General features: G+C 38.3%; 1 protein-coding gene and 1 pseudogene across 6 annotated transcripts in view; one reads left to right on the plus strand and one right to left on the minus strand.

Moving 5' to 3' along the window:
- The window catches only part of Nup98 (nucleoporin 98 and 96 precursor), a 114,029-nt gene that overhangs the window by 76,167 nt on the left and 21,563 nt on the right, over nt 1-16,299 (plus strand). For all 6 annotated transcript variants that reach the window (XM_046441819.2, XM_046441822.2, XM_046441820.2 and 3 more), the window contains 5 exons: nt 2,618-2,800; nt 3,680-3,833; nt 5,581-6,010; nt 7,688-7,917; nt 9,349-9,615. In XM_046441819.2, the coding sequence (XP_046297775.1) occupies nt 2,618-2,800; nt 3,680-3,833; nt 5,581-6,010; nt 7,688-7,917; nt 9,349-9,615 (1,264 nt within the window). The remainder of the gene's footprint in view (nt 1-2,617; nt 2,801-3,679; nt 3,834-5,580; nt 6,011-7,687; nt 7,918-9,348; nt 9,616-16,299) is intronic.
- LOC124091104 (V-type proton ATPase 16 kDa proteolipid subunit c-like) lies at nt 10,137-15,132 on the minus strand (annotated as a pseudogene).

Here is a 16,299-nt window from a genome sequence, read left to right on the forward strand (position 1 = left end):
GTTGGTGATAGATACAGAAAACAGTAAAATGTAATCCCTGTTTCAAGCCTTGACAGACTTTCGGGCTATATATATGTACAAGAAAATACAGGTCTGATACATGATATAAAAGAAGTATATCTTCAGTGTTATGGGAGCCAAATAAAGTAGCGTATCATAACTGGGAGGTTGATAGAGGATAGGGAGTATCAGGACTTTTCTTTTCTTTTCTTTTCTTTTTTTAAAGAAAGAGTGAGAGAGAGTGAGAAAGAGGGAGAGAGAGAGAGAGAATTTTTTTTTAATATTTATTTTTTAGTATTTGGCGGACACAACATCTTTGTATGTGGTGCTGAGGATCAAACCCGGGCCGCACGCATGCCAGGCGAGCGCGCTACCGCTTGAGCCACATCCCCAGCCCAGGACTTTTCTTAAAAGTGAATTGTGGCTGGAGTTATATATTAGTGGTAGAGTGCATGGTTGGCATGTATAACATCCTGGTTCTATCCCCAGAGCATACACAAAAAAAGTATTTGGCACATGCTGGGCAAGTGCTTTACCACTGATCTACTCCTCAACTCTTTTCTATTTTAAAGATGTCTGGGCTTGCCTTGAACTTGCAATCCTCCTGCCACAACCTACAGAGTAGCTGGGATTCTAGGGTTGCACTCTCATACCTAGCTCATACCAAGGATTTTAAAGCATAAAAGTAGTCAAACCTGCTAGTAGTTTCCCCAATTTAAAAAATAGTATCATCTTTGACATTTTTTTGTGCTATAGGAAATGGAACCCAGGGCCTTGCATAGGAGAGCACTCTTATCACAGAGTATCAACCCTGGCCTTCATCTGTGCCTTTCAATCAATATCAGTTTCATTAGAGCACTCTTGAGTATTATTCATATCTTAAACGTCAGTTCACCATGTGTCTAATACCTCAGTTTCTCTGCAGTTGTATATGGTAGCAGTCATTCTTTTAGTAAAGATATTTGTTAAAGAAATGCAAGATAGTACTAACTAATAATCCAGTTGAAGACAAAACTGAAAAAGTTAACAAGTGGTGATTTAAAAAAAAATTTTCAGTTCAAATTTTAAAAATGTCTTAGAATAGCATTTATTTGAGCTTTATCATGAAATAAGCTACTCATTAAAAGTTAGCCAGAAATTGTGGAAGGATATTAATCTGCAAGTTATATTATAATAAGAAAAATAATTAGGCACAGTGGCACATGCCTGTAATCCCATCAACCCAGGAGGATTGCAATTTTGAGGCCACCCTCAACAATTTAGCAAGACACTGTTTCAGTGTAAAAAAAAAAAAGGAAGACAACAATGACTGTGGGGCGACTGGGGTGTAGCTAAATGGTAACCCCTGGGTTCAATCCCCAGTACTAAAAAGAAAAATAATTGGTACAACTTTATGTACAAATATTTCATAAATTGGCTCAGTAACTTGTTAACATTTAGTCAGTCTTATGTGAATTTAGGACATAAAGTGAATTTGTACTGAACCAATTATATAATGCTTCAGCTTTTGAGTATTTATCTTTTGACCATAAACTGTCATGATTATATCTTTAAAACTGCTTAATAAATATAAATATATCTCAAATCTTTCAAATATAAACAGATTACTCCTAGTTTAAAATTCTTACTGATTTTATTACTTTATGTATCCCTTTGGGAAATTAGACAGTCTTCATATCTTGCATGGTACTACAGATAAAGCCTATCTAATTTTGGTATTCACTCACCCAAAAGATAAATTTCTAAACCCAAAATTGTGTTAACTAGAAATGTATTTCTGAATATGTTCTTTAAGAAAACATAGTTACTACAGGGCACAGTGGCACATGCCTGTAATCCCATTTACTCAGGAGGCTGAGGCAGAAAGATCACAACTTCAAGGCAGCCTCAGCAACTAAGAAAGGCTCTAAACAACTTAGTGAGAGCCTGTCTCAAAATAAAAATAAAAATAAAAAGAGCTGGTGGTTTAGTTCAGTGGTAAAGTATCCTTGGATTTAATTCCCAATATCAAATAGGAAAATGCAGTTACTGTCACTGGGCACTGTGGCACATTCTATAACATCAGTCACATTTGATTAACTGAAGGCAGGAAGATCCCAAGTTTGAGGTCAGCGTAAGCAACTTGGTATAGACCCTCAAAATAAAAAAGACTGGGGATGTAAATCAGTGGTAAACTATTCCTGGGTTCAATCCCCCCAGTATCCAAAAAAAAGAAAGAAAGAAAGAAAAAAGAGTTACTAAAGACATTGACATTTGTACCTTTTGTTCTCTTCCTAATGGTTTCTGACTAAAAGGCAAGTGGGGGTAGTTTGTAAATCAGAAAATTATAGTTGATGGCTCAGTCAGGTAAGGCATAATCTTTGTCTGAATACAACCATTGGTTTCCATATGGGGCTGGCTTAGGTCCATAAATCCTCATTTGGAGCCCAAGTACTTGTCAGGGGAGGGATAATTAATGTTAAATCTTATGGCAGATCTGATGCCTCACCTCATGATATACTGGGCAGAATCTAATATTGCTGGATCATACTCTGAATAAATTAAATCTGATCTTAGAAACTTGGTGTTTATCTGGTATAATTTAATCCTACTTCCCTGATCTTTCTGCTATCTACAGAGCCAGAGCCCAGAGGTGGAACAGTTAGGGAGGGTTGTAGAACTGGACAGTGACATGGTAGATATCACCCAGGAGCCAGTTTTGGATTCCGTGTTAGAAGAGAGCGTGCCTGAGGATCAGGAACCTGTGTCTGCCTCAACACACATTGCATCTTCCCTGGGAATTAATCCACATGTCTTACAGGTGAAGTTCTAATCCACTTTTATTAAGACAGAAAGCAAAAGTAATATTTAATTTTTTTTGCATAATATCAGGCCTCTTCCTGGATTATTTACTTAAAACCATTGAGTACTCACTGAAATGAAAAAAAGAGAAACATGGCCAATGTTTGGGCCTTATTTTCCCATTCAGGGTAGGAATCTTATATTGAAAATCAGAAGTTAAGCCTTCTGATTTTATATTAGCTGGATACTAATCCAAGTTTTATACTTTATTGCCCTATGACTTTAGACATGTCATTTAACAACTGTGAGCGATGATTCTTTTTTTTTTTCTATAAATATTACTTTGCGTATTTCATGTGTTGGTTTTGAGGCTCTCTGAAGTCCTCCATATAAAAATTCTAAAAACCTGGTAGGTACAGCTTTCTTTGAGCACTGTCTCTTCATTTCGTGGTTCATGTCCTTTTGTAGAATTTAACTTTTGGCTTATGTTTGTTTTTAAAATCATTCAGCAAAACATGAGCAACTGGCTGAGCTATGGAGCATCCTGTACTCCCAATGGCTCAGAAGGCTGAGGCAGAAAGATCCCAAGTTCAAAGCCAGCCTCAGCAACTTAGCAAGGCTGGGGATGTGACTCAGTAGTTAAGTGACCCTAGGTTTAATCCCCAGTAACAACAACAACAAATACCATGAGCAACTGCAGTACGCCAGGCTCTGGTTAGACAATACAGATGAAAAAGAATAATATGATTTAATGTCCTTCAGGCACATACAGTATATACTCAAATTGAACACAACCTAAACAGTAGCAGTTTTTTGGTTGGTATAAACTGCCATTTTTCTTTTATGGCCTTTTATTTCTGGGAAGCACACTCATTCTATAGATATCCTGCCTTTTTAGATCATGAAAGCATCATTGCTTGCTGATGAAGAAGATGTAGATACAATGGATCAACACTTCAGTCATCTTTCTTCCAAAGGAGATACTTCTCAAGAAATATGTTCTCCCAGACTCCCCATTTCAGCATCCCACTCATCAAAATCTCGTTCACTAGGTACTGTATAAAATGTATTGTTTTACAAAAAAGATGAAGAGTCATAAAGTTCTACTTTTCACTAATCTTCTAAGCTGAGCAAACGTCTCTAGCACATATCCCTTAACAGCCATATGTATGACATACGAATGCTAAAAGAAATTGTACTCTTAAATATCTTTTGGGAGTAGCCAAGTTTTAAGAACCACAGTTACTTCTGGTGATGCAGATTCAGAAGTTTTATGCAGAAGAGCATTTATACTTTGTTTAGGGGCCATGTTTTTGTATGCTTATGAATGTGGATTAGATAGTAAGCTCTGATTACCTAATTTTTATCATGTGTTGCTTGGAGGATTCAGCAAGTTATTCTGTGCTGCATTTTTTTAATGCAGGCCTAACTATCTTACTGCTTTCTAGGGATAAATATTGCTTTCCATGATGCACAGAAATCATCAGATTTCTTCTTTTCCCTAAACCTTCCCAGTTTCCTAGAGAAGCAATTACATATTTGATTTTAAAGCTTTTCCTTTTCAACTGCGGGGCACAGTGGTGCACACCTGTAATCCCAGCTGCTTGGGAGGCTGAGGCAGGAGGATCGCAAATTCAAAGCCAGCCTCAACAAAAGTGAGACATTAAGCAATTCAGTGAGACCCTGTCTCCAAATAAAATATAAAGTAGGTCTGGGAATGTGGCTCAGTGGCCCCCAAGTTCAATCCCCAGAAGGGGGGGAAAAAAAAAGGCTTTCCCTTTTATAGTGTAATTGTAGATAGAATGTTGATGTCAATGAAGAACTTAAGCAAATACAATTTTAAAACATTTTGAAAATTGAGGAACTACCAGAGAGATATTTCTTTATGTTGCCTTAAAAACTCAGTGTTTACTTTTCAATTCCTTTGTGTGCTCTTATTACAAATTATATTCTTTAATTGATAAAGCATTATTTAACTTTATTTATTGATTTATTTTTATTTATCTTTGTGGTGTTCGCAGTCAAACCTGGAATCTTCTGCATGCTGCCCTCTACCACTGGGCTAAATCCCCAGTTCCTGTTTAAATAACCTTTTCCATAATGAGTACTACATGGAATCTCAGGCTGCCATAACTCTTAACTGCATGTTTTAAGAAAGAAACCATGTAAAATTGAAAAACAGACAGTAAATAAGAACTGTCTTTCAGAAAGGTACATGTACATTCATAAGATAGCTCAAGAGTATTTTTGTGCTAAGTCTAGCATTGAGCATTAGAGGGTAAGAACTTGAGAGTTGATCTTACTATTTAGTATGAACTAAGAAAGGCATGAGCATTGATGCCAGACTTACCTAAGCTTGACTCTTAGTCCTATCACTTGGTAACTTAGTGAAATTGGTCACTTAACTTGAGCAAATTTTCTCATTTTTAAAGTGAAGTTGATAATAAGGCACATTATTTAAAGTTGTTAAAGAATGAAATTAAATAATGTACACAAATGGCTCATACAGAGGCTGCTGCAGGTAAGCACTAGGTAATTTTTCGAAAATAGTAGTATAAGTAGTAGTAGTAATAGTAGTATTTGTTCGTATTGTTATTGACATTATCACTAAAATTCTTGCCTTGAATTCCTGGTTGCATGTATAATTTCTGCAAAAACTGATTTAACATGCTTTGGTAATCCATATCTGATTCAATTAGTTTGATAATATATTGACTGATTTAAGCTTGACTTATTTTTGTTGTTGTTCAGGAAACAGTAGACTATGTTGTTAAGAGTTTTTCCCCCCCCTCGTTTCAGTTGGTGGGTTACTACAATCAAAATTTACAAGTGGAGTTTTTCTTTCACCAAGTGCCTCTGTGCAAGAATGTCGCACTCCCAGAGTATCATCTTTAATGAATATCCCATCCACATCCTCTTGGTCTGTCCCTCCCCCCTTGACCACTGTGTTTACAGTGCCCAGCCCAGCCCCAGAGGTTCAGTTGAAAACAGTAGGTACACGCAGGCAACCAGGCCTAGTCCCTCTTGAAAAGTCTGTTACATTTGGCAAGGGAAAACTCTTGATGGACATGGCCCTATTCATGGGACGCTCATTTCGGGTTGGTTGGGGCCCCAACTGGACTCTTGCTAATAGTGGAGAACAACTGAATGGCTCTCATGAACTGGAAAATCATCAGCTTGCTGATTCTATGGAATATGGATTCCTGCCCAATCCAGTAGTTGTTAAATCGTGAGTTACACTTCTTGATATTTTGTTTTCTGTTCGTTTTTAATATTGGAAATTGAACCTAGGGCTTTGCATGTACTAGGCAAGCATTTTGCCTTTGGGTTGCCCAGCCGTATTAATGTTTAATGCTTTTTAAGAAAGGTAATATGTAAGTGAGGAAAAAAAATTCATTATCAAGAAATCCAAGATTGGGACCCTGTTTTATGATCTTTCTAAATATATTTCTAGCACAATTTTAGATAGAATATATTTTTATAATTATGGACTGAAATAAGATAGCTACATTTATTCTATCAAATTATGAAGCATACTTACCAAATGGTTATACTTTAGTTAGGAAATAGACCTAATGCTAATATTCCCAACTTCTTTGGGTTTTTAGCATTTTTATTGCCTTAGCCATTTTTTCTAATTTGTTGCTTAGATATTTGATTGATTTCATAATATATGTGATGTTTTCAATTAAGCACATTTCTTGTATCTTAGGTCTTATAAGGTGAGTGTATAAACTATTGATAGTCCATGGATAAGTATTTTGTATATGTTGTATGTATGGTAGCTTGTAATGTTTCTATATAGCCTCCACAATTAACATTTACATATGGGTACATAACAATTTTATATGCATGTTTTTATGCTGACAGCCCTTCATTGTTAGAATCTTTTTTTTTCCCAAAATGTTTTATTGGTGCATTATAGTTGTACATAATGATGGGATTTATTGTTACATTCTACATGTACTTTATATAGAACTATTTGTGTCTAACAGATTATATATAAAGTTCTCTGTTAACAGAGATCTATGTAAAATTTTCTTATTTGCTTTTTATAATTAAAAAAGCAATCTTTGCTGCAGATTAAATGAAGATGACTATGTATTCTGAGTTGATTCTTAAAAAAAAATAAACCACTATCTTTTGAACCTCACAGACACTAAACAGTGATCAGTTCTAGAATAAACTTGATTTTGTGGTAATTTGGAAGTGGTTAACATAATTCTTTTCTCTTTTTTTTTTTTTTTTTTTTTTTTAGGTAGGGTCTCCCTAAGTTACTTAGGGTCTCACTAAATTGCTGAGACTGGCTTTGAACATACAGTCCTCCTTCCCCACCTGAACCACTGGGATTCAGGTGTGCACTAACACGTCTGGCTGTTAGCATCATTCTTAAAAACTGTGTCCAGGCCAAGTTGACTATATTCTCATTTTAATTTAAAGTGGGTTCTTTAGTATCTACAAGCTTAGCTTCATGACTTTCGATATCTAAGTGTTTATAAAGTGGGTATTCTGCATTTTTTGCCTTTGGATTTATAGAATTCCAATACATGCTATAATCAGTTCCAAGTCTGCACTACACAATTCCCATGCTTATTATAACCAACCTGGCCTTTGGATATTGAATGCCAGGGTCAGATTATTTGTTTATTCAGTATCTCACATGAGTTCAGTATAGCTCAATGTTAGGGAATAATTTTTTTTTTTTGAACTTGGGAAGGGGTTTATTTTTTTCCTAACTGGATTTTGATGGTTTTACAGAGATAACAAAATCCTTTAAAAATCACAGTGAAATGTTTTGTATTCTGTTTGTAATCCTAAGAAGATACGTGAATTTGATTGTAAGAAAATTTTAGCTTCTGCCTTATCTTCATTTTCTATCTTATTCCTCATTTGTTGTTTCTTATAGACTGACTGAGTCTCCATTCAAAGTTCATTTGGAAAAACTCAGTTTGAGGCAGAGGAAGCTAGATGAAGATCTACAATTATACCAGACACCTCTGGAGCTTAAATTAAAACATAGCACTGTCCATGTGGATGAACTGTGTCCTCTCATTGTCCCCAATCCGGGTGTTGCTGTCATTCATGACTATGCAGATTGGGTTAAGGATGCATCTAGAGAATTATTGGAAACACAAAGTAAGTATACACTACTACTAACTACTAACCTTTGATGTCCCAAGAAAAAGGGAAAGGGTATAGTAGTTTATGTTTTTTGGAGGAAAAATTTCCTGCCATCAATCTAGTAAGTGTATGCCTAAGTTCATACTTTTCTGTAATTGAATTGGTATAAATACAATCTCAAGTAAGAAACTGTCAACATTTATAATTATTCTTAGGCCTTTTAATATAAATCCTTCTTCAAAAGAGCCGTAACCAGTCAAATGACTTGGATTTACGAAAGAGTCGAAAAATTATATTTAACTACATGTTTAGTAAATTGCCTTTATTGAAAAGTCTACACTATTTTAGAATGTGCTGTACTGTATATTTGGGGACTTGTTTATTATGTTCGGCCCTGTGTGTTTGTTCATTGTCTCATATATATTCTTCTCAAACTTGTAAGTTATCTTCCCAAGACATAATTATAAGTGGCTTGATAAACAGGGCTACCTTTTTAATTATCATTATTTCTTGAGAGGCAATATAGCTTTCTGGTTAAGAGAATGAAGTTGGCTGGGCATGGTGGTGCATACCTATAATCCCAGAGGCTCAGGAGACTGAGGTAGGAGGATTGTGAGTTCAAAGCCAGCCTCAGCAAAAGCAAGTCACTAAGCAACTCAGTGAGACCATGCCTCTAAATAAAATACAAAATAGGGCTGGGGATGTGGCTCATTGATCAAGTGCCCCTGAGTTCAATCCCCAAACCAAAAAAATAATTTTTTTTTTTTTAAATGGGCTGAGGCTAAGTGGGGCTATAACTCAGTGGTAAAGTACCCCTGGGTTAAATCTCCAGTACCAAAAAAAAGAAAAAAGAAAAAAGAAAAAAAGTATGAAATTGGACTTGTTACCTGTTTTTGAGTCCTGGCTAGCACAGCTTCATATTGTCTCTAACTTTGAGCAAGTCACTTAACTCTGTATTTAACTGTAAGTTGAAGTGAACCTAGTATATAAATGTCTAGATTAGAATTGGTTTACTCTTAAGTTACTTTGAACAATGTCATTTAGACCCAGTAATTTTTAGGTTGTCCCTATAACAGAATAGTCCCTTACAAATTTTCAGAGGATTTACATTCCTTAAAGCATTTTGTAGATAGAGAAAAGATCCTTTAATTTCATTAAATTCTGTCACGTGAGGTGAAATTAGCCATAATTAGGCTAGGGGAACCTGTTTAAAGACCAGAGTTATATTTGTTATCTTATGTACCTCTGATACATCAAGTAAGCAAGTAGTTGTATCACTTATCTCTGAAACAAAGCTGAATGATACGGAAATAGATTCAGGGTATTCAACTTAGTGTTTGTGGTGTTGATTTATATATTCCTTACATCATTATAGAATGATTCCCTCTCTGAAGTTATTATAAAACTTGGGGTCATAGCATTGCTTTTTTTTTGTTCTTTGCTAAGTTGTGAAGCACTGGAGCCTGACATGGACTCTATGTGAAGCCCTATGGGGCCACCTGAAGGAGCTTGACAGCCAATTGGATGAGCCCAGTGAATACATTCAGATTCTGGAGCGAAGAAGAGCATTCTCTCGCTGGCTATCCCACACTGCTGCTCCTCAGATTGAAGAGGAAGTCTCCCTAACCCGAAAAGACAACCCAGTAGAAGCTGTCTTCAGCTACCTCACAGGCAGTAGGATCAGTGAAGCCTGCTCTTTAGCACAGCAGTCAGGTAGGTAATATGGCCCTTCTCTATGTCTCTGACTACTTCCTACTCACTGTCCCTTATCTCTTTCCGAGAACTTTATTGGACACAGCTGGACACCAGGGCCTGGTGGCTGGCATTCTGCCACCGCCCAGGGCACCAGGCACAAGGGGCAGTTCCATCTAAGGAGTCTCAGCAAGGGGGACCCCACAAAGCAACACTCTACCTAAAGGGTACTATATAGTTGGGAGACGAGGGTTGCTCCACAGACGCATGAACAGGTCATATCTTTTATAAATAAACATCCAGTGAAGAGAAAAATGACAACTCTAATTCATCCTTATACACACAGCACTGTAGGGCGGTGGGCGGGGGCTGGAGGCTGGCATCCTCACTGGTTGGGGGCCTGGATGGGAGATGAATGGACCCAATGTCCACAACACGGGGAGGAAGGGGCCAGGCGGGGCAGCAGACGATGGGCACTAGGACACTGTACATTTATAAGACCAACTACAGAGGGGGCGGCTGCCAGGGTGTGTGTGTGTCAGGCTGTTCGTTCTGGAATGAGGAGGGGGTGGTCTTTATATCGTGTGCTGTGGCTGGTGAGCTTGAGGGGCTACTTTGTGGAAAGTATGAGGGCCACAATGAGACCGTAGAGGCCAAGCACCTCATCGAAGATGAGGATCAGGATTATGCCCACAAACAGCCGGGGCTGCTGGGCAGTGCCCCAAACACCGGCATGTCCCACAATGCCAATGGCAAAGCCAGCTGCCAGGCCACTCAAGCCTGCACCAAGCTGGAGGAAACTCCTGTAGAGGCTAATACCATTATTCAGGGAGTTGGCGATGAGGATGAGGACTGCCACCACTAGGCCGTAGATGGCATTGATCCCAGCCATGACCACTGGAATGATGGACTTCATGATCATCTCCGGCCTCATCTCATGACTGACATAGCTACGATGCGGGTGCCACTCTTGGCCGTGGCATAGGCAGCACCCAGGGCGCTAAAGATCATGGCGGACGAAGCGCCCATGACCACGAAGAACGAGGCATACTGTCTGCCGGCTGGGCGGGGCGGGGCGAGGTGAAAACAGCAGGCCGAGCAAAGGCTGTCCCCTCTCTTAATTGTGAATTTGTCTTATAACCTGTGAATTTTTAAATCTGGGCTTCTCAGGAAGATTGCTGATTTCACCAGAATAGGGACTGTGTCTTGTTCTCTTAAATGTCTCTCTGGAACCTTAAACATAAATATACTTAATTAAAAGTATTTTAGCCAGACACTAAAGAAGCCAAGGCAGGGGCTGGGGCTCGGGCTCAGTGGTAGAGCGCTTGCCTAGCATGCATGAGGCAATGGGTTTGATCCTCAGCACCACATAAAAATAAAATAATAATGAAGTGAAGATGTTGTGCCTACCTATAACTAAAAAATTTTTTAAAAAGAAGCAAGGCAATAGGATCACAAGTTAAAGGCCAGCCTGGGCAACTTAGCAAGATCTTTTTCAAAAAGTAGAAAGAACTGAGCATGTTGATGCATTCCTGTAATCCCAATGACTAAGGAAGCTGAGGCAAAAGGATCTTTAAGTTCAAGGGCATCCTCAACAACTTAGCGAGGCCCTAAGTAACTTAGGGAGACACTGTCCCAGTGGTGGAACAATTCAATCCCCGTACCACAACCACTACCACCCCTAAAAGAAAAAATGCCCCCAGTAAGGATGACAGCAGAAAGAGGCTGCAGAGGGCAGAACGAGCAGTGGCCTTAACATCTGAGTCTTGTTTATTTAATTTGTTGGTGTGGAGGCTATCCTGGAACACTTCTAGGTACAGAGGTACCTACAGAAAACATGTAGAATTTTAACTCTGCGTTGAGCTATTTACTTGGTGATTTTCTTTCTTTCTTTCTTTTGGTTTTTGGTTTTTCTTCCACTGCAAGACTTGAAAGTTCACGGCCAGCCTTATCAATTTGGCAATACCTTGTCTCAAAACTAAAAGGGCTTAGGGATATAGCTCAGTGGTAGAGCACCACTGGCTTCAACCTCCAGTAACCCCGACACACAAACACACACAAAGATAATGTTGTAATCACCAGCACAACTATATGTAGTGTGAAAGGTCTTAAAATTGTCAGAAGTCAGATCCTTAGTATTGACTTCCAGGTTTCTTTAAAAACTTTTTCTTCACTACTTCCACTTTCATAACTATAAACTAGAGAAACTAAAGAGAAAATCAAGAATCTGTAGCTGGGAGTGTAGCTCAGTGTACAGCACTTGCTCACGGGTCCAGGTCCATCTCAGAAAATAAAAGCAGGAGTACTTTTAAACTCATCCTTTGATACCATTATTACCCTGATATTCAAGTATAACTATGGAAAATCTACAGCTAATATACTTTATGATGGAAGATTTAAGTGATTTATCCCTAAAATCGGGCATGCTATTTTTGTGTAGACTGTCATGAATGTTGTAGCCAGTTCAGGAAAGAGAAAACACAGAAAGGAAGAGGTAGACTTGGTGTGGTTGCACACACCTGTAATCCCAGCTATTTGGGAAGCATGAAGATAGCAAGGTCTTAAGCAACTTAGACTCTGTCTCAAAATAAAAAAGGATTGTTGGGGGTGTAGCTCAGTGGTGAGCTACATCCTGGTTCAATCCCCAGCACCAAGAAGGGGAAAAAAAGGAAAGAGTAAAAACTGTCTTTATTTGGAGATGGCATGATTCTGTATGTTCTAAGGAATCCACAAAAACGTGCTGGAACCAAACCTAATTCAGCAAGGTCTTAGATTCAAAATCAATATGCAAAATACAACTGATTCAGCAACAATCTGTCCAAAAAATGAAGTTAAAAAAAAATTGGGGCTGGGATTGTGACTCAGTGGTAGAGCACTTGGCTGACATGTGTGAGGCACTGGGTTTGATACTCAGTACCATAAATAGATCTAAAGAAATGAAGAGAGACATTCTAGGTTCATAGAATATGTCTGAACCTTAGCATCGTTATCTTTGTTGGGCTGTCATGGACATTTTTAGTTATTTGACACCATCCCTGTTCTTTACCCTTTTGAAATTATAACAGATTTCCCAAGAGGCACATCACCCTAGTTGAGAAACACTGATTGATCTCAAAACCTCAGTATCTTTAAGATGTCTGTTCTCCCCAAATTAATCTATACATTCAATTCCACCATGTGGCCTGCGCATTGGTTTCATTAATGAGGTTCTTGGCATAAAAGTTAGCTAGCAGAGATCGAAATAAAACACACAGACTCAGTTACCTTTTTCTATGACCAGGTCTGAGACGGCTCCCCTCTCTGGCTCCAACCTCAAACCACCCATAGGGCAGCAAGGATTACTCAGGGCTAGCAGGAGAGAGAGAGAGAGAGCGAGCACGCCAGGGAGTAGCCTTTTATTGGGGAACAAGAAATTCAGGGGATAATTCCATCCAATGAAGGTTGAGGGGGGGCCGCACTCCAAGGTCAGGGTCAGTGATTGGGCCCCCAGGGTCAGTGGTCAGTCACACCTCCACAAGGACGGGTTCTCTCATCAGGAAAGGGCCAGGAAAGTTCCGACACAGCCAGAACACCTCAGACCCTTAACGGGAGCCGCCCAGTCACGTGTCAGAATGGCTCCCCACATATTCCCCCTTTCTATTCTTAAAAATGAGGCGGCGGTTCACTCTTTGGAGTTTTTGTATTTTTGTTCCGAAGATTTGCCATCCTATAATTACAACACAAAAGAGAATTAACAGCAAAGAGAATAATCCAATAATGTACCAGGCCGAGTGTTTAAGAATATTTCCAGGGTTGAATCCATTCAACTCCTTCAATATTTGGTTAGCCAAAGAAGAAGGATCTGAAAAATTAGCTCTATTATTTTGATTGTCTTGGATATGGTGATGAAGTTCCAGAATATCCAAGCTATTATTACTATTTTGCCAAATACCTAACAAATGGTTTTTAACCTTCTCCCAATCCCAGAGAGAAGCATTGTACTTGGCAGCTGTAACACAAACATACTTATAATTAGCATGGCATTTAAGCCTTTCCTTAAATTTTAAGGCTGAAATTTCATTACCTATGTCTATAACAGTCGACTCTAAGGCGTTTAATTTAGTTTCAATCCTTTTATCAATATTTACTTGATTAAGCAGAGCCTTGGAAGTATTTTGAGCTAAATTATTAAGAAATTTTGCATGCTGAATATTTTGAGACAATGTCAGAGATGCAGAGACAGTTGAGGCAATAAAGGAGACTAGTGCCAAAACACCAACAATTATAACTCCAATAGCACGTTTAGGCCTTGCTAACTGGGCATGAATTTGCTGCAAGACTTGTAAACCAGTATCAGCATACCATGGCTCTGAAATATTAGCAGGCAATAAAACGAAAGAGGGCTGATGTAGTATCAGCACTCCTTTTCCTCCATTATACCTAGTAATACAATTGGTTAGGTTACATTTATTACAAGTAACAATATATCTGTCATCTATCTATCCATTTAACTTTTACATTTCCAATAATTAAAACATAAGGATATTGGACACAGGCTCGTAAGCCATAGCAAGATCCCTCTTTACAGTTCTTGCCAACAAATTTTGGTAAAGGTTTGTCTGTAAAATGTAAGAATTCTGAGGCAGCAATTAAACGCCAAACATCTTTCTGAACACCACCTTCACTATAAGTTAAAATATTACTAACAAATCCTGCAGGAGTCATAGCAGAATTTCTTCGTAGTTGTCTCTTATCAATTTTTGGAGACCAGTCTAAAATATACCCACTATTTTTAGACACCTTATGTTGTACAGGAAAGGTATTTACACAATCCATCCATCTAGGAAAGGTGCCAATCTCAATTGTAGAACTATTTGGACAGTGGTGTATTCGTGGAGGTTTTGCAGAAATGACTGGCTTGTTATGTTATGTTACTGATCTAGTATAAGGTCTTAAGTCCCCATAAATAGAATTATTTGTCAGTCTAGGTCTACCAATTGCTGTCTTTTCTTCGAATGATACTTTTAGACAGCCAGCATGTTTATCATGTGACCAACACAAAGGTAATTGGGCACTGTAGCCAGAATAATTAAATCTAGTCACATGATTGGGAGTAATATGAGTATCTGTAAATCCTCCCATCATGAATGAGTCATTAGTAAATACTGGAATAGATTTTCCAGTCCACACAGCTGGGTGTACCAGGGGTGGATTTGGGAAATATGTCCAGTAAGTGTCTACTTGATCCCCTTTTACCTGACAGCCCAGCAGGGCAATTACTGTTGCTACCATCATCACTGGGGTCCTGTTCTCTCCTAGGTGTCGAAGTATTCCGGAAGCCTGGGTTGTTAGCTTCTTCACATCTTCCCATGAAATCAGCTTTTCGGCTGGGTCAATCTGGTCTTTCTTCATCTTTTTCCGATATCTCCTCCTTCTGGATAGGGGCTCCTCCAGGTCGATCCTCAGTCGCTTGAATCTGGGTTCTGTCTCTTGCATGTCTGATAGCACGTTCAGGTACCCAAATAGGACGAAAAGTGCCTTCTGGGAAGATACAAGCATGACCTCTGCCCCACATCATCACCGGGTCCGGGCCTTTCCACTGACAAGTCTGTAAATCTTTCCACAAAACTCTGCCTAAAGGGCCTGTTACTGAGGGAGACTTTTGCCTCTCAGCAGCAGTGTGACCTTCTGCGTCACAGTTTAAAAAATTTAAAACAAACAAGGCATGATTAAGGCTATTTTGGGGAGTCATAAACCTGTTCCCCCCCTTTAATTTTTGTAATTGAAGCTTAATAGATAAATGAGCTCGTTTCACAATGGCTTGGCCTTGAGAGTTATAAGGAATTTCTGTTTTATGATTAATTTTAAACTCTTGGCAAAATTGTTGAAAAGAAGAGCTTACATAAGCTGGAGCATTATCTGTTTAAATCTGTATAGGGCACCTTAAAACAGAAAAAGTTGTTAGGCAATGAGAAATTACATGTTGAGTATTTTTCTTAGTACATGTTGTGGCAAAATAAATCTAGAATAAGTATCCACTATGTCATGTACATAACACTGCTTACCAAATTGAGGAATATGAGTTACATCTATTTGTCATAATAACACACTTAGGGCATTGGCTTACAATCTGACGAGCTTGTTTTTTAGTAATATTAAATTTTTTATGTAAGCTAGAAGCATTTTGATGATGTAAGGAATGGGAAGCTAGTGCACAGTCATATGAAGACATCTGTTGACAAAAGGTTACTAATTTAGCAATCTTGTCATTACCTGAAACTAAGGGTCCTGGAAGATTTGTATGAGCCCGTAAGTGTCCTATAAAACATGGGTACTTTCGCATTACCACTGTCTTTTGTAAATTATGAAATAATTTAAATAATTTTTGTGATGAAGTATACCCAATAACTGAAGTTTTAATATTTTTAGTAATTTTGACTGCATATAAGCTGTCAGAATAAATATTATTAGGCTCATTAGAAAAGTAATTTAAGGTAAAAATCAGAGTTTGAAGCTCTGCTTTTTGGGCAGAAGTATAAGAAGTTTGTATTACCTCTTTGTGAACACGACTATAAAAACCTGTTTTACCTGAGTTAGAACCATCCATGAACACTGATAAAGCTTCATCTATAGGATGTGCATGTACAATCTTTGGAAAAATAAGTGACGTTAATGATGTAAATTGTATAATCTTATCACAAGGATAATGGCTATCTATCTGGCCAG

This window comes from Marmota monax, unplaced genomic scaffold (assembly GCF_021218885.2).
Source record: "Marmota monax isolate L192 unplaced genomic scaffold, Marmota_monax_Labrador192_F-V1.1 WCK01_AAM20220418_F8-fsc00068, whole genome shotgun sequence".
Classification (NCBI taxonomy): domain Eukaryota; kingdom Metazoa; phylum Chordata; class Mammalia; order Rodentia; family Sciuridae; genus Marmota; species Marmota monax.